Source organism: Vipera ursinii (genome assembly GCF_947247035.1).
Source record: "Vipera ursinii genome assembly, chromosome: 2".
Classification (NCBI taxonomy): Eukaryota; Metazoa; Chordata; class Lepidosauria; order Squamata; family Viperidae; genus Vipera; species Vipera ursinii.
The window spans coordinates 55,638,054-55,662,240 of record NC_139513.1 but is presented as its reverse complement, the minus strand read 5'-3'; the positions used below and the strand labels follow the sequence as shown (position 1 = coordinate 55,662,240).

The following is a 24,187-nucleotide window of genomic DNA, read 5'->3' as shown; positions in this document are numbered from 1 at the left end:
CTCAAGGACCCTGGTTTAATTTTTTTTTAATTGGCAGAATACATTTATTATGCATTTTATTCATCTGATTAATTTATATTGCAATGCAAACTCTGGTTGTCTAAGATAAAATTTAAGAACTCAGAACAGAAAGTATCCAATTTTTTAAAAAATAAATAAATAAATAAAAATCACATTTTTATTCTGTGTTTAAAAACACATGGCTTTGTTAAAACATGCGGCTCTGTAAACACACAAAAACATACATGGCTACAGTAAGCAACACCAGTCATCATTAAATTAATGTCCACCTTACAGCCTCCACAAACTTTCAACCTCCACGTTTTTAGGGCTTTTTGAGAACCCAGCAGGGATGGAGGTCAACCAGACCTTGGTCGTTCCACCTCTGGAACATTAGCGTCAGTGGTGCTTCTTCTTCTCTTCGTAGTCCCAAGGCTGAATCACAAAGCAGGTGGGATCACTGTGGCGGGCATGGAGGCAAACAGAGAGCCAGGCCACTCCAAGGCAGAAAGTGCAGGTGAAGCTCTGAGTGAATCTGAGCTAGAGAAGATCGGCCTGAGAAAACAGATTTCACGACTGTCACTTTCCACCAAGATCAGGAAAATAAGGTAAAGTATTGCTAATCCTTACTAGCGGTGTGAAGAATCAGGAAAGCATGTTTTAGATTAGGAAAAAGATGGATGAGAAAGGGCCTTGGGAAACATAGGGAAAGTAAGCTGTTCCTTCCGAATGGCAGATGCTTGGAAGGAAATGATGACAGAATACAGAGGGTCCTCGATTTACCACGGTTCATCTAGTGGCTGTTCAAAGTTACAAAAGCACTGAGAAAAGTGACTTGTGACTGTTTTTCACACTTATGACCGTTGTAGCATACCCACGGTCATGTAATAAAAAATTTGGAGGCTTGGCAACTGACTCACATTTATGACGGCTGCAGTATCCTGGGGTCATGTGCTTTTACGACCCTCTGATAAGTAGACTCAATGGGGAAGTCAGATTCACTTAACAACTGCGTTATTAACTTAACAAACTGCAGTGATTCATTTAACAACTGTGGCAAGAAGGGTGGTAAAATGGGGCAAATTCACTTAACAACTGTTTCGCTTAGCCACAGGAATGATGGGCTCAGTTATAGTGGTAAGTCGAGGACTACTTGTATTTCCCCTCTGGGGACGAGGAAAACACGTTGCCCTCAACTCTGAGTGAACAAAAGAACCATATGACAATGCTACAGCATATAAATGGTTTCCCATTCATGAAGCTCTTTGATCTCTCTTTTATGTTTAGATATTTGTGCTATTACTAAGGTGAACCAAAAAAAATCCCACCAATTCTCAAGACCTCCCTAATTTGGGGAAACCTGACAGTTTGTACAAACAGAAGCTATTTCTGGAACAGGTAGCTTGACCACGGAGTAGAGAAAACGAAAAACTGAACTTAGAGAGAAGTGTAAGCATCATGGAAGAGGATATTGTTGACTGATTTATTTATTTTTTATTTATTTATTTTATTACATTTATATACCACCCTTTCCCGAAGGACTCAGGGCGGTTTACAGGGTGATTAAAAAACCAAGATACAAAAGTTAAAAACAAATTTAATATATATATATATATATATTTGTCCCTGCATAAATAAAACCCCAGTTAAAATAAGATTAATCCTCAGCCTGGGCCAGAGAGCTCGAAGAGCCAGGTCTTCAGGCCCTGGCGGAATGAACGGAGGTCGGGGGCAGTCCTCAGCTCCACTGGCAGCTGGTTCCAAAGGGCAGGCGCCCCCACTGACAAGGCCCTATCCCTGGGTGTTACCCGCCGGCAATCTCTTACCGGTGGCACCCTGAGAAGACCCTCCCTGTGGGAGCGCACTGGACGAAGGGAACTTGATGCCGGCAGTAGGTGTTCCCTCATATATCCCGGACCCAAGCCATGTAGGGCTTTATAGGTCATCACCAGCACCTTGAATCTCACCCGGAGGGCAACCGGAAGCCAATGCAGCTCGCGGAGTAGAGGTGTTACATGGGAGTATCGGGAAACCCCCATCACAACTCGCGCAGCCGCATTCTGCACCAGCTGAAGCCTCCGAGTGGTCCTCAAGGGCAGCCCCATGTAGAGAGCGTTGCAGTAGTCTAAACGGGAGGTCACGAGCGCATGAGTGACTGTGCGTAGGGCATCTCGGTCCAGATAGGGTCGCAACTGGCGCACCAGACGAACCTGGGCAAAAGCCCCCCTGGTCACGGCTCCTATATGGTCTTCAAAATTGAGTCGTGAATCCAGGAGGATGCCCAAGTTGCGAGCCCTATCAATGGGGGGTAACACCTCACCCCCATCGTTAGAGATGGAATAGTCTGGTTGACCCGAGATGCCGATATGCACAGCCACTCAGTCTTGGTGGGATTGAGACAAAGCCTGTTTCTCTCCATCCAGACCTGGACCGCCTCCAGGCACCGGGACATCACGGCGAGGGCATCGCCACCCCTGATTGAGAACAGGGAACTCCAATATGGTATTTCATGCTGCAACATTAGGTTCCAGGCTGTCCTCCCTAGAGAGTGTGCCTCAGAAAAGAATCACATGGCACATCCAAATATTCAGAGAGCTTGTATATGGGATTTTGGATCTATAGAAGATGTTTAGTGCCCTCTTGCAAGGCTTCTTCTGTCTGCAAACATTCAAACTTGTCAGATTTTTCTCATCCATTATATATACATGTGTGTGTGTGTGTGTGTGTGTATGTGTGCACCCAAAATAATATGCAATTTGTTTTACACAGTTAAAAAATAAATCTGAAACAATATAGAAAAAAGAAAGAAAAAGGTGTTTTAAAACAATAGAAAGCAAAAAAGAAAAAAAACTACTTAAAGAAGCGACTTCGAACTTCTTTCTTGCAGTTACACCCAGATTTGAATGCCTTTTCCCCCTTCTAAATTAGATAACATGGTTCCCTTGTCCACATATCCAACTCATATTAATCAGTAAATCAAGGGTATGTGGTAACTGCTCTCTCCCTCTACATTAAATAAGATAGTTTGGCCTGTTTTGCCTCAACCATCACTGCAGTTTTGTGTCTCTCCCAAAGGAACCTTCTGGTATTCCACAAAAGACAAAAGAAAGTAGCCTTGAAGAGGTAGACATTTCTTGACTTTCTTCATGTACTTCTTTACATTTTATTGGTGATACTTCATTGCTTCTCACTGCTGCCTAAAAGGTCTGGAAAAGAACATTGGATTTTGTGTGAAAAGATGAAGCTGCCAATGGTGGAAGTGTCCATATGAGCCAGGACCTGAAAACTAGCACTGCTCAGCTCTTTTCCTCCCCCCTCCTCACTTTTTAATGTGATTTTTGCGATAGTAGCTAACTATTTTTGCCAAACACTGGAGCAAAACCTTGCCTAACAGCTGCATGCTCTGTTGCACTTTTAATAAATAATAAAAAAGGGGGGGCAGAAAGGTTGTGGCCATTTGTTGCACACAACTAGTTAGCAGTAGGTGGAGCAGCTCCACCTCTGCTCTTAACCATCAAAATGTTCAAAATTCCAATACTGCAACTCTGGAATTTGATCTTTTTACTGCGTCATAATGTGGCACAGCCATTGTGTTTTTTCTCCTTGAGTGCACATCTATGATAGATCCTGGGAGTGATGCACAAGTTTACCTCATGATTTATGGAACAGATTCCCAGTTCTCTCATTGTTCCACTTCCCTCAAGGTCCATGTAAATTGAAGAGCCTGCTTTCCTCTTGCAAAGGCCTTTGTCCACCTCTTTTCCAGATGCTCAGGATCAATCGCAAAGAACTTGCTATTTCGGTTCCTGCCCATCCTTAGATGGTTGCCACGCTACCCAGTCAGAGAATGGTTACTAGGGGACATCACCTCAGGATTCAGTGTGGCAGTTATGCATCTCCCACAGGGTATGTTATCTGAGATCTTCTTGTGAGTCCTGGGATCTCGAGAAAATAAAATATCCTCTAACCAATTATCGGTCCTGCACACATCTGAGAGGAGAACAAGAGTTGTATAAGTAACCTTGCTGTGTCATTACCATCTGCTTTTCAAAACACCACTTGCCCCTTTCTGCTTATTTATTTATCAGAGAGAAGTTCTGGGCAGTGTACAATATAATCAATAAAATTAACATTCAGATCAGAATAATTTAAGATTAAAAAGTTTAGAATTATACAAATACCATTATAAAATTCCAAAATTCCAAGATGGGGGCTTAGCAGTTTTTAATACAGGTGTGTGTGGGGGGTTGTCATGGGTCCAGCCAACCCCATGGCTGTGTGGTCCCCCATGCAAGGCTGCACAGCCAGATTTTGACCCCTTTGCGAAAGGCTAGGAAATTGGGGGCTTTAGTGGCCAGATGTCCCACAAAGAAGGGGCAATGGCACAGAAGTCCCTCTTCCTTGATCCAGCCAGTTGGAATTCTCTGACTGATGAGTTCTCTTCCTCTGGACTGGACTTTCCCAAATAACTTTGGATGCTAAAGCTATAGTAATCAATGAATGCTAAGTAGAAATAGGCACAGAAAAGAAGTTGGAAAGCTGTAGCCTGGCCCTGCTAAATTTCACTGTCAAAAATCAATAATAATATGATTGACTTCAGCAGGATGAACTTAGCTTGGTTTTTATAGAAATTGTAGGGAGCCTCTGGACACAAACCTTCACACATCATGCCATCTTAAATGTTTACTATCTTAAATGTCTACTGTCAAAACTTGAATACTTCTAAATTTCCACATTGAGATTTGGGCTATTTGGAAGAGGCTTTTTAAGGATGAAAATGAGGGCAATTTCCTTTCCAGAGGTTTTCCGTTCTCATTTCTACAATTAATCACACCAGATATAGGAACCTGATAAACCTAGAAGTCCCAACCTTCCTTAGTCTTCTGGTAAGGACTCCTGTAGCTTCCCAGGTGGTTATAGAATCAAATTGTAGCTCATAATCCTAGGAGAACGTCCATTTCTTCTGTAGGAAAGCCTACTGAAAATCTGCCTTGGTTTTTGCATCATTATGCTTTGAAAGGATGGAAATGAGTTGCTTAAGGGAAAAATCCTTGACAAAAAAAACGTATTTAATGCAGATGTAAGGTGTATTGATCTGGGGCTTATGAGAATTGTGGTTCAAACGTCTGGAAAGGCAGCATTGCCTAGTCTTGTCCAAAGTATTTGAGACACATTAGCAAGTCGGTGGGAAATTATAGGAGGAGGCCATAAACATTTCCCACATAAGTGCTTGACGGGAGAACAAAACTAGAATAAGTGAAATAGAAATGAAGTGTTAATGACATGTGTGGTAACTTCCACTTCTATTTCTCCAAGGTTTGGCATATGCACTCCTAGCAGGGCTGCCTCCAGTCCATGGTTTGTATTCGGCCTTCTATCCAGTTCTGCTGTATATCTTTTTTGGGACATCAAGACACATCTCTGTTGGTAAGCAGAGAATGCTAATTTAGATGCCTGCTGGGGTCACATTTACTAGAGGCAGAACACCAATGGCACCACCAGTGATGGATTATAGGACTAGAATTCATAAGTTTAGGAAGCCCCCAAAAGACTTGTGGAAAGAGTATCAAAGAAAGCACTTATTTGAACAACTGGAAACCGTAACTGCACGGACATCCTTTTTAGACTCCATTTTTTAAATGTGCTGCATTTTCCAATTGGCTGGCGCAGTACTTTTTCTAAGTTAAGCAGAAAATATTTTGCAAGGAGAAGAGCAGTAGAGGGAAAGTGAGGAGAGCCAGCAACAGCAGGAAAAAGAAGTGGGGGGGTGAAACAAATGATAGCCCAGAAGGAAGATGAAACAGCAGGACCTTCAAAGTGCTTTGTTTCCCCTGCCCCCTTAAATTTGGCAGTACCTAAACATAATACTGGGACGTGGTGGCTCAGTGGGTTAGGACGCTGAGCTTGTCGATCAGAAGGTCAGCAGTTTGGCGGGTCGAATCCCGAGTGCCGCGTAGCAGAGTGAGCGCCTGTTACTCGTCCCAGCTTCTGCCAACCTAGCAGTTCAAAAGCACGTAAAAAATGCAAGTAGAAAAATAGGGACCACTACGGTGGGAAGGTAACAGCGTTCCGTGCACCTTTGGCGTCTAGTCATGCCGGCCACATGACCACGGAGACGTCCTCGGACAAGCGCTGGCTCTTCGGCTTTGAAACGGAGATGAGCACCGGCCCCTAGAGTCGGAAACGACTAGCACGCATGTGCGGGGGAACCTTTACCTTTACCTTAAACATAATACTGGATAGTACATCTCTATTAACACATTTTGCAGCACAGATTTATTTATTCGCCCAATGGATATATGCTTCTTGTATCATATTATGTTTATTAACATGGTCTAGGAAAATAGACATCCTTTCAAAAAACTTTTGAATCAGAAGAAGAGATTAAAAGGTTCTCTCAAACCTTGGGTGTCTTCCCACAGGTCCATTTGCTGTCGTTTCTGTGATGTTAGGAAGTATGACAGAGTCACTAGAACCAAATGGAAAATATCTGGAAGTGATCGTTGGCACCAATAAAACATTTGTCAATGAAACCAGGAGGGATGCAGCCCGAATAGAGCTGGTAGCTGCAGTCACCTGCTTAGTGGGTCTATTCCAGGTAAGAGGGAGATAAACATGCAGTAAAAAACTGGTTGCGTAAGCTGAATCAATACCTAAAATCTGAAAATAAGAAATATTGAATTTGCTTTATTTCTGAGGCTGAAAGGGTTGGTCTTACTATTATTAGGCAGGATGAGATAGCTGTAGTTAATGTGGACAGTGACGTGGATATGTTGGAAGGCAGTTATTTGCAGAGCAAATAAACAAAAGATGAGGGAGCCAACAGGAAAAAAAGAAAAGAATGAACAGGGAAGCTGTAGGGTGCATATGCAGAGAATTGTAAGGAATGAAAAATGCCATCTCCTGCATAGTTAATAAGTGTGTTTTCTAAGGGCTGCTGATCGCCCATTGTGAGTGACTGAGTAGGTGTTTCCTGCTAAATAAACAGTCTGTAACTGAATTTAAAAATAGCTTGATCCCAGGGAGCGCAATGGCTTCCAAATTATTGAAAGTTGGGCTTTCCTGCTTAGCAATAGTTAAGCATTTGTTCTCTGGGCTCATGATGACTTAAGAAAAATGCTCTACAAAATCCTGGGAGAGTTTTGGTTTCCGCAGGTGTAACTTCACCAATGATCTGTTTTTAGGTTACCCTTGGCCTGCTGCAGTTTGGATTTCTGGCCACCTATCTTTCGGAGCCCTTGGTGCGAGGCTACACCACAGCTGCTGCTGTCCACGTGCTGGTTTCCCAGCTAAAATATGTCTTTGGAATCAGCGTGGAAGAGAAATCTGTGCCGTTGTCACTGATCCATGTAAGCACAGGTAGACACCCAGAAGTTGTGCTTTCATTAGTTTTCTTGTGTCTTCAAATTATAACTTCCTCTATCTTGTTATTTTCCCCACAGACTTTTGTGGAGATTTGCTCAAAATTACCTGTAACTCACACTGGTAGTATGGTCACTGCCTTGATCTCCATGGTTGCCCTTTTGCTCTTTAAGCTACTCAATGACAGATTTGATAAGAAGCTTCCAGCACCTATCCCCATTGAACTCCTCACGGTAACGTATTGGGTGATTGCAAAGTCGCGTGGTTGAACGGAGAGACGGACACTTGAGCTGGGTAGTATTTCTTTATTGAGTCAGAAATGAAGCTGGAGCAAAGGGGCTACCTGGTATCTCTTTATACCTGCCCAGGTGAATGGTGACCAATAGATTTAAACCTGGGCTTCCCGCCAGTGCAGGTGGCCAATGGATTTAAACCCTGGCTTCCCGCCAGAGCTGACCATGCCCTGGGGCTGTCAACGACTCGCCCTATTCAGGCTTTCCCGCCAAAGCAGTTATAGCCTGGAGCTGTCCAGCCCCCTGCTGTGCTGACATTTCCATGTATGTTTTAAAGGCATACACTACACCCCTTCCCCCATAGTGAGGAATTACCCTCTGTCATTCTGTCTCCATAACTATATACACTTATTTACACTATACACAAATTTTACATATACAAAAGTTTACAATGTTATCCCTCGGTTGCTACTCCACCCCCCTAAGAGCGCACATAGTCCACGAGGTAGCTTGGAACCTTGTGTGGCCTGCTTGATCTTCTTGGGACTGGTTCACCTGGTGGTGTGCTGCTATGTCTAGGCTCTCTTCCTTGTTGTGAATGTTGTGGTGGATTGTGGTGTGTGTGTGTGTGTGTGTGTGTGTGTGTGTGTGTGTGTGTGTGTGTTGCGGTGCCCGGGTTTTGTATTCTGCTGGGTTCTGGTGACTGCCTGGTTTCTCTGTCAGTATCCTGCCTGGGGTGGGGTTGCCACTGTGCCCCTCTGGTAATCCTCCTGGGTGTTTGCGTTTGTGTTTGTGTTGGCTCTTCCTCCTCCGCCCCCAGTGTGTCCTCTATAACCCTTTCAGGAGCCCTTTTCCTCAGCTGATCCAGGTACCTTTTCCAAAGGAGTCCCCCCTCCACCCTTACTCTGTAGGAAAGGGGTCCTGTTTGCTCTAATATCTCCCCTGGCACCCATGGATGACCTGTGCTATAGTTCCTAGCCCAGATGGGGTCTCCTGTGTTGAAGCTTGTTTTGATGTTGGGGGTCCTGCCGTCTGCTGCTACCCTGTCTGGGTGAAGCCTGTCCAAAGTTGTTATGAGGCGTCTGCCCCATCTGAGTTCCGCTGGGCTTTTGCCTGTGGCGGTGCAGGGTGTTGCATGTTGGTGTAGGAGGAATGTGGCTAGTCTTTGTTTCCAATTTCCCTGTACTATGCGCTTGAGGGCATCCTTTGTCGTCCACACGAATCATTCTGCCAATCCGTTACTGGCAGGGTGGAAGGGAGCTGAAGTGGCGTGCCTAAATCCCAAGGTCCTCAGGAACACCTGGAAATCTGAGGAGGTAAATTGTGTTCCATTATCTGACACGATTACATCAGGCAGACCATGTGTAGCAAACATCCCCCTCAATGCTTGAATGGTTCCTGCCAAGGTCATGTTGCCCACAGGCACCACCTCCAGCCATTTAGAATGGCTGTCTACTGCAACCAGAAATGTGTGGCCCTGGAATGGGCCTGCATAGTCTATATGCACTCTGGACCATGGTGAGTGTGTCTCCTCCCACTTGTGGACTGGTGCGTGTGGTTGTTCTGGCCGTGTCCTCTGGCATGTGTAACACCCTGCTACTAGTTCTTCTATCTCCTTGTCCAACCCTGGCCACCACAGGTAGCTCCTTGCCAGGGCCTTCATTCTTACTATCCCTGGGTGGCCTTCGTGTAATGACTGGAGGACTCTTTCTCTGAGCCTCGTGGGAATGATGACTCTACTTCCCCACAAGAGGCATCCCTTGTGTGTGGACAGTTCATGCCTTCTGGAGAAGTAAGCAATGAACTCTTGCCCTGGTGATTTGTCCTGCCACCCACTGCTCACCCATGATTGTACCCTGCTCAGAACCTTGTCCTTGGGGTCTCTGTGGCTATGTCCCTTGCGTTGAGGGGGCATTCTGGCAGTTCCTGTATTGCCAGTATTTGGACAGCCGGTGCTGGGTCTGGCTCAGTGTCCCTTAGGGGAAGTCTGCTGAGGCCATCGGCATGCCCCATCTCTTTGCCCGGCCTGTGTACCAGTTTGCATGAGTATGCAGATAGGAATATGGACCAGTGTAACATCCGGGGTAACAGGATCTGTGGTGTCTGCTTCTCTGTTGTAAATAACCCTAAAAATGGCTTATGGTCTGTATAAATTAGAAATTCCCTACCATAAAGGTAGTCATGAAATTTCTTTACCCCAGCAACCACTGCCAGTGCCTCCTCTGGGCATAGTTCCACTCTGCAGCTGACAGGGTCCTGGAGTAGTAGGCGATGGGGGTCTGAGTTCCATCCTCCCTTAAATGGCTGAGAACTGCCCCAATCCCATAAGGGGATGCATCGCAAGCAAGGCAGATTGGCTGGTCCTCCCTGAAGTGGGTGACTGTGGCATTGCCTGCTAATAGGTTCTTCAATGTTTTGAATGTGTTAGCATGTTTGTCAGTCCAGTCCCAGGATGCTTGCTTGTCAAGCAGCCTGTGTAGGGGTTCAGCAATTGTGGCCTTGTGTGGCAGGAATGCGTGGTAAAAATTGAGGAGGCCCAGGAATGCCTGCAACTCAGACTTGTTTTGGGGTGTAGGGGCTTCTTTGATTGTCCTGACTTTGGATGCAGATGGGTGGATGCCTTGAGCATCGATCCTGAACCCCAGGAACTCTGTCTCAGTTACCCCAATCTTGCATTTCTCCCTTTTGAGCTTCAACCCTGCACCCCTGAACCTCTCGAGTACTGCCTTCAAACGGTCTGCCAGGACGTCCTCGGAGCTGGCTGCGATCAGGACGTCATCGAAATAAGGGCAAACCCCTGGTATTCCCTTGAGAGTCCTTTCCATCACCTCCTGGAATATTCCAGGAGCCACACTGACCCCAAACTGCAACCGGTCTACCCGGAACGCCCCCTTGTGTGTGATGATTGTTTGTGCTCTAGCAGCCCCTGGGTCTACCGGCAGCTGCTGATAAGCTTAGGCAAGATCCAGTTTAGTGAACACCGACCCGCCTTGCAGGGACGCCAGGATGCTGCTGACCGCGGGAACCGGGTAGGAATGGGCACTCAAAGCTCGGTTAATGGTCCCCTTATAGTCAGCGCAAATTCTAATTTCGCCGTTTGCCTTGAGCGGCGTTGCGATGGGGGTTTCCCATTCCGCTCCATCGACTGGCGTTAGCACCCCCTGGTCTACCAGTTTATCCAATTCCCGCTCTATCTTATGTTTTAGCGTGAACGGAACCCTCCTAGCCTTCATTCTTATGGGTTGCACCTGGGGGTCTAACTTAAATGAGATTGGGGGACCTGTGTACCTTCCCAGCTGCCCGTCGAACACATCCACAAAATCCTTGCAGACGGCTTCAAGGGAAAGGCAGCTCCGTGTCTGGTGAATCCCCGTGATTCCGATGCCCAGCGTGTTGAACCACCCTAACCCCACGAGGCTGGTCTGCTGGCCCTCGACAACCAGTACACATAATTTGCCCTCAAACCCCTTGTACTGAACCCTCACCAACGCCTCCCCCCGGACGTTAATGGGTGAATTTTGAAAATCAGAGAGGGTCAGTCTGGATGGCCTCAAGGGAACCCGTTGGCCGCTCCGCTTGCAAATCTCCTTAAACGTTCTGGCGGAGATGTTGGACACGGCTGACCCTGAGTCCAGCTCCATCGTGCAGGGGACCCCTTGCAGCTTCATCCTCAGTTTTATTTTCGGGGTTAGTGCCGCAGGGGCCCCTGTTAGAAAAACGTCCCGCCGTCCCGCCGTGTGGCTGACCGTCAGTCCCGGCAACCACTCCCCAGTACCTGTAGTGAACTGGAACTCTGCCTCCACCTCGTGTAGGCTACCCCGCTGCTTGCTCCTGCAGACCGCCGCGATGTGCCCAGTTTTCCCACATGCCCGACACTTTGCCGACTTGAAACGGCAGATAGACCGGGGATGCTGTCCTCCGCAGCTGGCGCAACGGGTAGACCGGGAGCTGTTCGCGCCGCAGCCGGAACACTAGGTAGACCGGGGTTGTCCGCAGCCGCTGTGCTGGGTAGACCGGGGGCCACAACCGCAATGCTGGGTAGACCAGGGCCGATTTGCGTTGTAGCTGTGGAGTTGGGTAGACCGGGGCCCGTTCGCTCCGCACCTGCACTCCTGGCCTCTTGCATCCGCCGTGGCTGGTCTCGGCTCCCTCACGTTGTCTCGTTTGGAGGTGATGGGTTGCTGTTGTCAGTGGATGGTGTCCACTTCCAACTCTGCCCCATCTGCGTCGCTGCAACCGCTCAACTGGTGGATGGATCCGCCTTCCCTCGCGTCGGACTCCTCGGCCGCGTCCCAGGCTAGGAATTCCTCTTGGACATCCCTCAGGGTCAGCTTCTGCTTTGTGAAAATTTTCTGGCGCAGCTTCCTGTCCCTCAACCCGCAGATGATCCGATCGCGCAGCCGGATCTCTAAATTCTCAAAATTACAGAGGCGAGCTGCCTGCCTCAGGGCTGCCATGTATTGCTTGGCGGACTCACCTGGCCACTGGTCCCGCTTCTGAAACGATACCGCCAGGCGATCTCGGACGTCTCGGGCTTGAAGTGCTCGGCCAGTTTTGCCAGCAACTCGTTGTACCCGACGGAGTGGATGTCGTCGGGAGCGCAGAGACCGACCGCCAGCTGGTACGTTTCCGTGCCACAGCTGCAGAGTAGCACCGCCGCTCTGTGCCGGTCATCTTTCACCCCGTTTGCCCGTAGGTAGCACTCGAGCTGCCCCACGAAGGCTTCCCACTCCTCTGGGCGGTTGCTATGGAAAAGGGGATACTGACCCAGTTGTGCCATTCCACCGTCTCGGTCGTCCTGCGTCTTGGTCTGGGGCTGCCGATTGGATTCCGTCCGCGGCTAGCGTTGTCCGGTGCAGGATCCCACCCTCGTCGCCAGTGCAAAGTCGCATGGTTGAACGGAGAGACGGACACTTGAGCTGGGTAGTATTTCTTTATTGAGACAGAAATGAAGCTGGAGCAAAGGGGTTACCTGGCGTCTCTTTATACCTGCCCAGGTGAATGGTGACCAATAGATTTAAACCTGGGCTTCCCGCCAGTGCAGGTGGCCAATGGATTTAAACCCTGGCTTCCTGCCAGAGCTGACCATTCCCTGGGGCTGTCAACGACTCGCCCTATTCAGGCTTTCCCGCCAAAGCGGTTATAGCCTGGAGCTGTCCAGCCCCCTGCTGTGCTGACATTTCCGTGTATGCTTTAAAGAAAGGCATACAATACAGTGATGCTCCAAGAATATTGGCTTCCTTGGGTTTTTTCTTAAAATGACAGTGGGAAAACAATATAACCAGTAGTGCAGAAGTCATGACATAATCTGTTAAATCTCTTAAAATTATTTATTTATTTGTTTTTTATTTATTTTATTTATTGAACTTATATACCGCCCTTCTCCCGTGGGACTCAGGGCGGTTCACAAGGTAATTAAAATAACACTACAAATACAAAAAGTTAATAACAATTAAAATAATTAAATTATCCTTGAGTAAAATATAAAATGCCTATAGCTCCAATTAAAACCCAATTATAATAGGTTAAAATTAAAATTCACAGTCCTGGCCGGAAAGCTCAAAGAGGTCACGAGAGCATGAGTGACTGTGCGCAAGGCATCTCGGTCCAGATAGGGCCGCAACTGGTGCACCAGGCGAACCTGGGCAAAGGCCCCCCTGGTCACGGCTCCTATATGATCTTCAAAACTAAGCCACGAATGCAGGAGGACACCCAAATTACAAGAGAAAAACTAACTAGCATATTATCCCCAAATACCCCACAAAAATCTAATTATTCAAACAAGATGAAAACTTGGAAGAAATAAAATTATTGGCATTGTACTCAACGGTAGGTGAATATTAGGGTCTTTATAAGGAAAGTGCACCATAGTTTGGCTGCCACTAGCCTAAAAGGTTACGTCTAATGTGATTTATACAGCTACCCATTTCACAACTGCAACATGACATATATTCAATAGAATGAAGAATGAAGAATTAAAATATTTTACTCTTTAGCCATGTGTTTAATAATTGTCCCCTACTGCCACATAAAAGGTACAGTTGAAAAATGATGTTAAGTCTTTTGGTAGCCACAAGTGGGCCTGGTTCTCACTTTCTACACGTCTGCTCTAGATATGAATTTCCATGCCAGGATCCAGAAGCCTTCCTGATACTTTTCTAGATTCTCTTTGGGAAAAATGTTAATGGCTGGGATGATTTTTCAACTGGAGTTTAAAAAAGAGAGAGAGCAATCATTGGAAGGAATTTGTTTCCAAGCAATTCTGGGAAGGAATTAGAATTAGTTTCATCCCTTCTATTACTTTGTGGTAGAGAGGAATAAGAATTTTATTTTGTTTCCTAAGAAGAAATAAACTCTCTTCATTGAAATGAAGATTTTATTTTTAAAGAAACAAACGCAGGAGAAATGGAAAGAGTTGGAAACAAAGTGTTTAGAGAGCTTGTTCTTAAAACCTGGGTCTCAATTCCTGAGCATTCAGCTGTGCTTGATTTTAATCAAAACATCGAGGATTTTGGCGAGCTGCCATCTTGCTGAACCGTCTGCTGCTAAAAATAAGAGACTGGCAGTTAATTAATTGCTGCCGGCGTCAACTTCCCTCCGCCCTGTGCGTTCCCACAGAGAGGGCCTCCTCAGGGTGTCTCCGGTCAGAGAATGCCGGCTGGTGGCCCCCAAGGGGAGGGCGTTCTCTGTGGGCGCCCCGGCTTTATGGAACCAACTGCCGGTTGAGCTCCGGACGGCACTGGATCTTCGCTCCTTCCGGCGCGGGCTAAAGACCCATTTATTTGAACAAGCTGGCCTGGCCTGATGGGGAAACGTTAGGGTTTTAATGGGTTTTATATTGTGATTGTTTTAATTGGGCAATTATTTAATCCTTTTTTAACTTTTGTATTTCTATTTATATGCCCTGTTCACCGCCCTGAGTCCTCCGGGAGAAGGGCGGTATATAAATTTAATAAATAATAATAATAATAATAATAATAATGTCATTTAGTTTAGGTAATTTCCTCTGTTAAAAACATCTTGGGTTCTTTTAAAAAGAGTATATAAATTGGTAAATTGTTGTCATGAAAAAACCCCCGAACATAATTCTATTTTGTTACAATAATAATAACAACAAAACATCATTGGCATTAACCAATTCATCATCAGTCAATTGCAAAAGGCAGTTTTACTCAGAACAGCTTCCTTCATCTGTGCCATTCCTGAGTATCATTAAATTACTGAAGAATATTTTGCCTCCCCGCCTTCTTTTTTTCAGATTATTGTCTCCACGGCAATCTCCTATGGTGCCAGCCTGAACAACAAATTTGGGATTAGTGTTGTGGGTGATATTCCTAAGGGGTAAGTGTTTCATGCTGCTTTCCCAAATCCACTGGTCTCAGAGCCATAATATGTCAGATTAATTGATTTCATTTGGACTGCACAAAATGGAGGTTCTCTTCCTGTTTGCTGAATATCCAGGACATAGCACATAAGCTATATATACTGTGTATATATGTGTTATATGTGTGTATGGGTAGATATATACTTTCTTTTGAGAGCAGGCAACAGAATTTTATTTTTAATGTGGTCCAGTGTGCTCACAGAAAAAAATGACAATAAAGATTATCTTGTTTTGTCTTAATTTCCCAGCCCTGGGAAATCACCTGTTCCGCTCTTGTTTTGCCTTGTGCTACCTGTACAACAGTATTGCCTTGCGGCATCTATGTTTCCTTTCCACAGATTGAGATCTCCTGAAGCCCCCAATGGAAGCTGGTTTGGGCAGGTGATAGGGAATGCTTTTGCCATTGCTATTGTTAGCTATGTCCTTTGCATCTCCCTTGGGAAAATCTTTGCTCTGAAGCACGGTTATAGTGTGGACAGCAACCAGGTAAGACATTTGTTATGCTTTCATTATCTTGGCTTCCTGGCTTCACCCCCCCCTCTCTTTGCCTTGATTTTATTTTCTTTCTTGATTGTCTTGTCCACTATCTATTTACTCCTGTTGCAGGTAGTCCTCAATTTACAACCAGTTGCTTAGCAACGGTTCAAAGTTACGAAGGACTCTTCCAGGAATAATAACAACCCAGCTTTTAAATTTCAATTTTCTGGCACACACACGTACACACACACACACACACACCTGCAGCGCCATGACTGTAGATCAGGCACTCAGCAACTGGTCTGAATTTATGGTTATTTGCAGCATCCTGCATTTACATGATCACATTTTACAATGGTTTTGTCAAAACCTGGCATTTACTTCCAGTTTTCGCCCAAACCGCTCCATAACAAACCATTGATTCACTAAACAATTGCGGTGCTTGCTTAGCAACTGCAGCAAACTGCTTTATGACTACAGTTTACTTAACAACTGCCACAAAAACGATTGTAAAATCAGATTAGTCATGCGGTGACCCATGTTATAACTATTGTGACTTACAGCAGTAATGGGCAGGCTCCATTAAAGTCCTAAATCGAGAACTACCTACACTGTATTTCTAAGTCAAGAGATGGGCATATAGCCATCCCAAAGCCTCTTCCTATTTTCCCCCCCTCTCCAAATAAAGAAACATACATTGACTTCTTCTCAACTCTCTTGCAGGAACTGATAGCCTTGGGACTCAGTAACACCGCTGGTAGCTTTTTCCATTGCTACAGCATCAGCTGCTCCATGTCCCGCTCCCTAGTACAAGAAAGCACAGGAGGACACAGCCAGGTAAAGGCCAGATAAGCCTTTTTCTGATAGGAGGAAGTAATTGTGCAGAAGTTGAAATCAATCAAATGGATGGACAGCAGAACAGACCTGCAGAGAGCTCAGTGGGAACTAATTGAAAGGCATGCTGGGATAGATGAGTTCACTCTGATGAATGCAGTGGTGCAGTTGGCTTTAGAAATCACATCAATTAGTCTTGCAGTGGACTGAGGGAGGGTTTATTTATCCTGAGAAGATAATTGTATATATATTATGAGACATTAATAAGCTACTTACATTTAGGGTATTTTTTAGCGTTTTTCCGAGTGGGCCATGAATCTGCTCACAAATATTAAGTAGCCTTGAATATGCTACTGAAATTAACATGAAGTTCAAACTTTTATTTTATCAATATTCTCTCTGAATGCACGAGACAATAACTTATTAAGGGCTGCTTGCTTTCCTGCTTTCAAAAAAACCCCAGTATCCACCATGACCACAAAAGTGGTCAGTTTTCTACAGATCGTTTGGCACTATGACTGCCTCTATCTCCAGACTGCTCAGACAATTGGAGTGACGGGAAATATTGCTCAAGACTAAGCAAATAGTAAAAGTAAATATGTCTTGAATTGAGACAGCGTCCCACTGACTGTGGATAAATATATGCAGTTTTCTGATAGCGATATGGAAGGAGTTTTCCATTTACTTCCTTTTTTCTTTTTACTTTCCAGTTGTAGTATCACAGATTGTGAGATTTAGAAAGTACCTTTGGAGATCATCTTGTCCAACCTCCTGCCCAGTGCAGGAATCAATTATTTCAGCATCCCTCTCGGTTGGCCATCTCATCCCTTTTGAAATCCCTAGCAAGAGATCTACCGCCCCTCAAGTCAGTCTGTCCCACTGTTGAACAGCTCTCACTGTTAGGAATTTTTCCTGATGTCCAGCTAAAATCACTTTTTAAACATATTCTTTCTTGCCTTAAGGCATATCTCTGAACAATTCTGCCTTGTATTCTATATGACAGCTCTTCTGATATTTGAGCTTCTCTTGCAGCCTTCTTTTCTCCAGACTAAACCCATCCATTGCCTCCAACCATTTGTCATAGGTTCTTCCTTCTGAGACCTTTATCATCATGGTTGCTATCCTTTAGACTCCTTCAGTTGTCAATATACCTCCTAAAATGCAGTAACCAGGATGCAACATTCTCAGAGGAGATGTCAATATCCCATCCAAGATTTTCTAGTTTATAGTCTATCCAGTGGTGGGGTTCAATTATGTGAACAACTGGTTCTTTGTGTGGATGCTGCTTCCGGAAGTCCATTCTGGGCCTGGGCAACAAAAAATTAGCTACCGGTTCTACTGAAGTGGTGCAAACTGGCTGAATCCCACCACTGAGTCTACCCAAAACAGAGTCAAGAGGATTGATTCCTCTACATTTTCACATTTCACTGTTGCAGTCTAATATTGGTATGTGTGTGCATGTATGTTTGCAGCTACATCACATTATTTGCTTATGTTCACATTGTGTTACATTCAAATCCTGTCTCGTGTAGCACTGCCACATCCAATATTCATACCTTAGACTTTTTCTAACAAAATATAAGACTTTGTCATCAACTACGCTGATAACCATCTTTCTGCCCTGTGTTCCAGCTTGTCAAGAATCACCCACATCATCTCCTAAAGGGTCTGCTGTTCTCCCTATCTTTGCATCTTCTGCAAATTTTACAATCTTTTTAAATCTCTTTGTACAACTCATTTTTAAATATATGGGCCAACATGGGTCCTAAAATGGAGTCTGCAGTATACCACTTGACACTTTTGTGTATCTAGTTTGATTTTAAAAAATCATGAACATATGTTTATAAAATACAATTTTTCAACCGGCTCTATATTCATGTAATAGTGGTATAGTTCAGCCTAGTTTACTAGAATCAAAGTACACTCTTCCATGGCAATCTCCTAAACTGGTCTCTCTATGAAAAAAGGGAAATCACACTGGATGGGCATGACTTGTTCTTGATAAACCTGTGCTGCCAAGCAAGACATTGTCTTCTGAATGCTCACAACCTGTCTAACAATCTGTTCCAGAGTTTTGTTCAGTATCAGCTTCATACTGACCGATCAGTCGTTACACAGGTTCTTTTTTTTCTATTTTCACAGTTCTAAAACTTTGTGTGGTTTCCCATCCATGTAATAACCAGGCCTGACCCTGCTTAGTTTTGGGCCCAAAGCCAGCCAAGTGCTACCACCCAATGTCTTTAAAACATTGATAAAAAGCTGAAACTGGAAGAAAGTGAAATTTGGGGTTATTTTCTTGCTTCGTGCAGCCTTGCTTTGTATTCAGTTGTTCCCTGTTATCTACTTTGCAGATGGCCTCCGTCATCTCCTCTCTCATCATCCTGGCAACCATTTTGAAGATTGGAGAGTTTTTCCACGAACTACCCAAAGTATGTTCCAAAATTAGGCTGTTCTTTTTAAAAAAAATATCATTGAGATACAGTAGATATTGAAGGAAACATTCTCCAAATACAGTGGAAATATCAACATATCTCTTTGTGGTATTTACATCATTGTAGAAAAGGTTTATACTGTACTTAAGGGACCCAGATTGTTGGGGGCAATTAAGCTGACTTTGTAATAATGCCGCTTGGGGGTGTGTGAAAGCCCTAATAAGCAGGCATATACATAGAATGAAGGCTACTGCTAAGCTTGTAAGCCGCCCTGAGTCTTCGGAGAAGGGCGGGATATAAATGGAATTTTAAAAAAAAGTTTCTTCTGTTCTTACTCATTACTTGAATTAAAACTGCCTGCTCTAGGTATTATTAAATAGCATCTTTGCCATTTTCTTTTAGGCTGTCTTAGCGGCCATTGTTATTGTCAACTTGAAAGGCATGTTCAAACAGTTCAAAGATATTCCTGCACTTTGGAGATCTAATTTTACCGACCTGGTAAGTAGGAGAAAACTTCAACAGGAATCAGAAGGCAAGAAGAGACTGATGGATGGCCATAAATTCTGCTCTGTATGAGGAGCTAATCTAGATTATGCATGCAGCAGGGATACACGATGCCGTTCTCATACTCAGAAACAGGAGAGAATGAGAGTATTATGTAAGGGACAGCCAGGGAGAAAAACTCCAGCAAAACTGTGCTAATTTTCAACAGCATTATAGAAACAAGTAGATGAAGAAATAAAATAGCAAACAAAAAACTGACTTCTCCCCACCACCACCACCACCCAACATTGCTACAACTGATAGTGTATTGCACTATATCTAAGAGAAATAATCCTGTTTCTAGAGAGCAGCAAGCAATGCCATGTGGCACCTACAGTTTTATTCTATAGTTTGGGAGGCCATTCACCTATAATGATAATGCAGACCTTGGACAAAGAAATCTTAACATACTTAGAAAAATGATGTGCTAGAACTAGTTTTCAAGATATGCCAGCTTTTTTTCTCTATGGAAAGATTAAAACCATCTCATAATTACAGGGCATTCAGGTATAAGAGTCTTCATGTCTTAGTAATTACTATTAGTAATTACTTTGTCTAACCCATAAATTGTAGATCATCCACTTCTATAGATTTGAGGCTGTTACACATAGATTCCCAAAGACAAGGAGACTGGATATGTTCCATACTTTGGTAGGTGAGATAATAATGACGGTGATGATATATTAAAATTGAATGCTACCCAACTCTCAACAATTCTGGGCAGCTGACAACAGTCAAATAAAGCAATTACAATGCAACATTTTTTTAAAAAAAAAGATGGGAACTGCGATTAAGATAGTCCAAAGTAGGGGGTAATATATGAAAAAGGTTTTTTTTCAGGCTCCCACAACACCCACCTCACATGGTCTTTTCAACAAGAATGCACAAGACCACACTGCAAACACCCAGAATCAAGCTAGGTAGAGCTTTAACATTAATAACAAGCCCTTCCAATGGCTTCTGTAAATCAGCAGCCTTGGGGGTCACTGCAATATTGGTGTCCAATGGCTGGATCTGTCCTTTTGATTGGCAAATTGGAGAAACAGTTCTATCGATTGTAGCATCCAATAGAAAAAAAAACCTCATGAAGAGGGTGTTGCAGTAATCTCACTACAAAGTAATTTGTACTTTCAAAGCACCTACTACAGTATATATTGTTTCACATCATTGTTCTACTGCCTCCTCCTCGTGCCGTTTTAAAATCTTTTATGAAGTGATTCTAGTTCCATGTTATTTTTTATGCTGTAAGTTTTGCAAAATGGTGCTTTTTTTCTTCATATTTATGTATTCCATAGCTAAGACATAATAGAACAATAACAATGTCCTATAGGGTTATTAAAAAGCATCTCAATAGTCCACCTGACATAAATCAATTGCTTTCAACTTCTTGGATGACTTGACAAGGTTAGTCAGGACCACTGGCCAGCTGCAATTTTGCACCAATTCACATTTGCTAATATAACTCAAAAATAATAACTCCCTCTTCTAAAATTGAATGGAAATTTAGGTGATGCCTTCAGTACTGTTGTTATTCTCTCATTCTCCTGCCTCCAGCTTATCTGGCTTGTAACTTTTGTCACTACGGTACTCTTGAATCTTGACTTGGGACTGGCAGCAGCTGTGACATTTTCACTCTTCACTGTCATATTCCGGACTCAGATGTGAGTATTACACTAGCTGGCAAGAGGATGGGAGAAATAGATTTGGGAAATGCTTTTTGCTAGACTTTTATAGTGCAGCAGTATAAGGCATTTATATTCTGCCCCATTTCAAAAGATTCAGGTTGGTTTGTTCAAAGATAAGGTCGTATTTAGAAACTGAGAAGCAGAACTGTGCTAAAGTACGGCAAGTAATATCAAACATTTTTTTTATCAGAGTGTGTAAGCCAAAGATAAACATGGGAACTGTGGTCCCTTAAAGCTTCTGAATTATACTTCCCAGATCTGTCAACATTGTCCATTTTGCCTGGATGTTCTGGAGGTGAAGTTCAGTATCTAACAGAAGACAGACTCCATCTTACTATTGGTGGAACTTCCAATTTCAGTACATATACATAATTAAATCAAAACACTGTTATTACAATGAACCAAGAAAAGCACCTTATATCTGTAAATAGAACCATTTAACTATATGCTTAGTCTATATGTTTAATCTAAACCAGTGGTGGTGAACCTATGGAACGCGTGCCAGAGGTGGCACTCAGAGGCCTCTCTGTGGGCACATGTGCCGTTGCCCCAGCAGAGTTCGCCAGAATAGCGAGCACATGGCATTTGGAAGCGACAGGGCAGGAAGTGAGCAAACAATCTCACTTGACCACTGCAGCCATGCCCACCCAGTGGGCCACGCCTCCCTAGCCCTGCCTGAGGGCACCACAATGCTGATGCAGCCCTGGCATTTTGCAATAAATACGTGGGTTTTAAGTTGCAATTTGGGCACTCGGTCTCTAAAAGGTTCGCCATCACTGATCTAAACTGTGCTAATTCAACAGAGTTAAGGCGTAAGCCATTCTTTTTGTATAATCAGAGTATAAATACTCAAAAGGTTGTGTTACATCCCTTTTCATCATTGCAATCTATCAGTATCATTGGTAACATTCAAAAGAGTCATCATACTTGGCTGGCTTTATCTAAGATTACTTATATAAACAATTACTGTACTAGATAATCCAAGAAAGAAACTTTAACATATAATTATATAAAGCAAGCAGCTTCTTTGTCCATGAGGAATTCCAGATATGGATGTCACAAAGGATCTATTGTGAGAGCAGGTTAAAACCTTTGCTAACCTTTTTTTCTCTTTTATTACCTTCCCTAAGGCCTTATTATTCCATTTTGGGACAAGTGTCCACCACAGGAATTTACAAAGACATTGCTGAGTATCATAAAGTAAGTATGTCATGAAAATATATAAGTTTAATAAATATAAAACGATTAAAGGAGATGGTTGTCCAGAACTGCGTAGGAAAAGATATTTATTTACAATTAAACTTTCTATGCCACTCTTTCCGGACTGGCTCTGAGCAACTTACAAGGGAGGATTAAAGAGATTTTTTTTAAAAAACAGGCAATACAAACAATATTGTGGAGTACTTGGTACTCTCTGAGCTTGGTTGTTTGCCTGCAGACGTTTCATTACCTGAGTAGGTAATATCATCAGTGCTAGTGACTGTGGGGTTTGCTCCCTATTTATATTCAGTGGCTTGCCCTGGCAGTTTTGGTGGGAATGTGGTTCTCTCCTCGGTAGTTCCTTGATTGTTTTCTGTTTGATTGTTCCTCTGGAATTAATCCCTGCTTATCTTATTGCAACATTAGTATAATAAATATCTACCATGGGCCGGGCCAAATAATATCTCCTGATGGTGTTATTGAATAGCCAAGTTTTTATAGTCCTATGCAGTGCTTTTTTTGTAACAGAAAAAGGTGCTGGAACTGACACATGTCATACAATCCGCCTTGCCTACCCTACAAGGTTCCATCCAAAAAAGGTGCCGGAACTCCATTCTGAGCGTTCTATGACAAAAAAAGCCCTGGTCCTATGAAAATCCACCAGGGAAGAAGTATTGCAGATCGGAGTGGGCAAGAAGACTACAAATGCAGACCACCACTGTGAAGGCCCAATTAAGCCCTGATCCTTGCAGTGGCAAAGTCCGTATTGTGCTTATTAATCCTCTGGGAAACCTCCTCTAGCCAAGAATTACAGTTATTATGTTGGGTTTAAATGACACAGCTGACACGCCTGCCTGTGATCTCTGAGAAATTATCTGCCCAGCAAAACAACGGAGAATGATCAGTAAAGCTGTTGTGCTTACAATCTTCTTGTCCAACATTTCTGCTTCTTTTGTTGAGGCTGGTCTCCTGCCAGTCTTTTCTTTCTTATTATGTGAAATATATATATTCTAAATTATAATGGCCTGATCAGGATTGGAACCATCATGTCTGGATTGGAGAAGATTCCCACCATCTTTAGATCTTATTTTACACATATCTTAATGTTCCTGATTTATCTTTAAAAATAAATAGATGGTGTTCCTGATCAAATTCTATTTATTCTGGTCTTTATATATTAGCCCCATACTAACTCCCTTTTCCTAACATTTGTGTTCCTTCCTTCCTCCCCTCCCCGCAGGCTAAGGAAATACCAGGTGTGAAAATTTTCCACTCCTCTGCTACTATCTATTTTGCTAATGCTGAATTGTATGCAGAGGCCCTTAAAAGAAAGGTGAGAAAAACTTTAGAGTTTGCTCTTAGTATTTGCTTGGTTGCTCATCTATGACCTCTAAAATAGCTTTGGGCTATATTCCACTTAGAAGGAATCAAGAGACAGATACTCTTTCAACTCCTGCGTGGGAGTGCTCTTGTAGTATATTAATTCATCCTTGGCCTTCATCTTTGCTCAAGAAAAAAGAAGTGCATTTTTATTCTGCATATAAAGCTGTTACAAAATGATCAAAAGCTCAGAATTAAAGCAGCAACGTTGAAGGCAGGGTAGGGGGTCACCCTGCATTTCTTATCGAAATCCACACTTGGGCATACACACACACACACACACACACACGTGTGTGTGTGTGTGTGCGTGTGTGTGTGTTTGTGTATGTGAGAGAAAGAGAGAGAGAGGGTTCCAATAGACAGAGACAAATAAAGCAGAACTCTGAGGCTTGTGAATTCCTCAAAGAACATGTTTATTGGTTACCAAGTATCAACATGGTCAAAAGCAAAACCAAGTCTAAATTTCCCAGTAAAAATTACCCAATTACAAAGTGTGTGTGTGTATGTATGTACAGTATGTGTAATTTTTTTGGATTGCTAACAAAGAATTAAAGGGAGACTGATTTGGCCATTTCAAACTCATTTGTTCTCATCAGTCAGCCATACCCTTCTGAGATTCAAATCTCAGAAGGGTATGGCTGACTGATGAGAACAAAT

General features: G+C 43.6%; 1 protein-coding gene across 5 annotated transcripts in view; it reads left to right on the top strand.

Moving 5' to 3' along the window:
* SLC26A6 (solute carrier family 26 member 6) overlaps nt 1–24,187 on the top strand; it is a 41,082-nt gene that overhangs the window by 5,714 nt on the left and 11,181 nt on the right. For 3 of the 5 annotated variants that reach the window (XR_014491402.1, XM_083354319.1, XM_083354320.1), the window contains exons 2-15: nt 428–608; nt 3,767–3,906; nt 5,317–5,427; nt 6,423–6,598; nt 7,185–7,349; nt 7,443–7,595; nt 14,854–14,936; nt 15,318–15,465; nt 16,180–16,293; nt 18,642–18,719; nt 19,125–19,220; nt 20,820–20,926; nt 22,081–22,150; nt 23,391–23,483. Coding sequence is in view for 4 of the 5 variants with exons in the window: in XM_083354319.1 (XP_083210445.1) it covers nt 472–608; nt 3,767–3,906; nt 5,317–5,427; nt 6,423–6,598; nt 7,185–7,349; nt 7,443–7,595; nt 14,854–14,936; nt 15,318–15,465; nt 16,180–16,293; nt 18,642–18,719; nt 19,125–19,220; nt 20,820–20,926; nt 22,081–22,150; nt 23,391–23,483 (1,671 nt within the window). In the remaining variant the exon portion in view is untranslated. Of the gene's footprint in view, nt 1–427; nt 609–3,766; nt 3,907–5,316; nt 5,428–6,422; nt 6,599–7,184; nt 7,350–7,442; nt 7,596–14,853; nt 14,937–15,317; nt 15,466–16,179; nt 16,294–18,641; nt 18,720–19,124; nt 19,221–20,819; nt 20,927–22,080; nt 22,151–23,390; nt 23,484–24,187 lie in introns of those variants that run through there. The other 2 variants (XM_083354321.1, XM_083354322.1) reach the window with 2 other exon arrangements.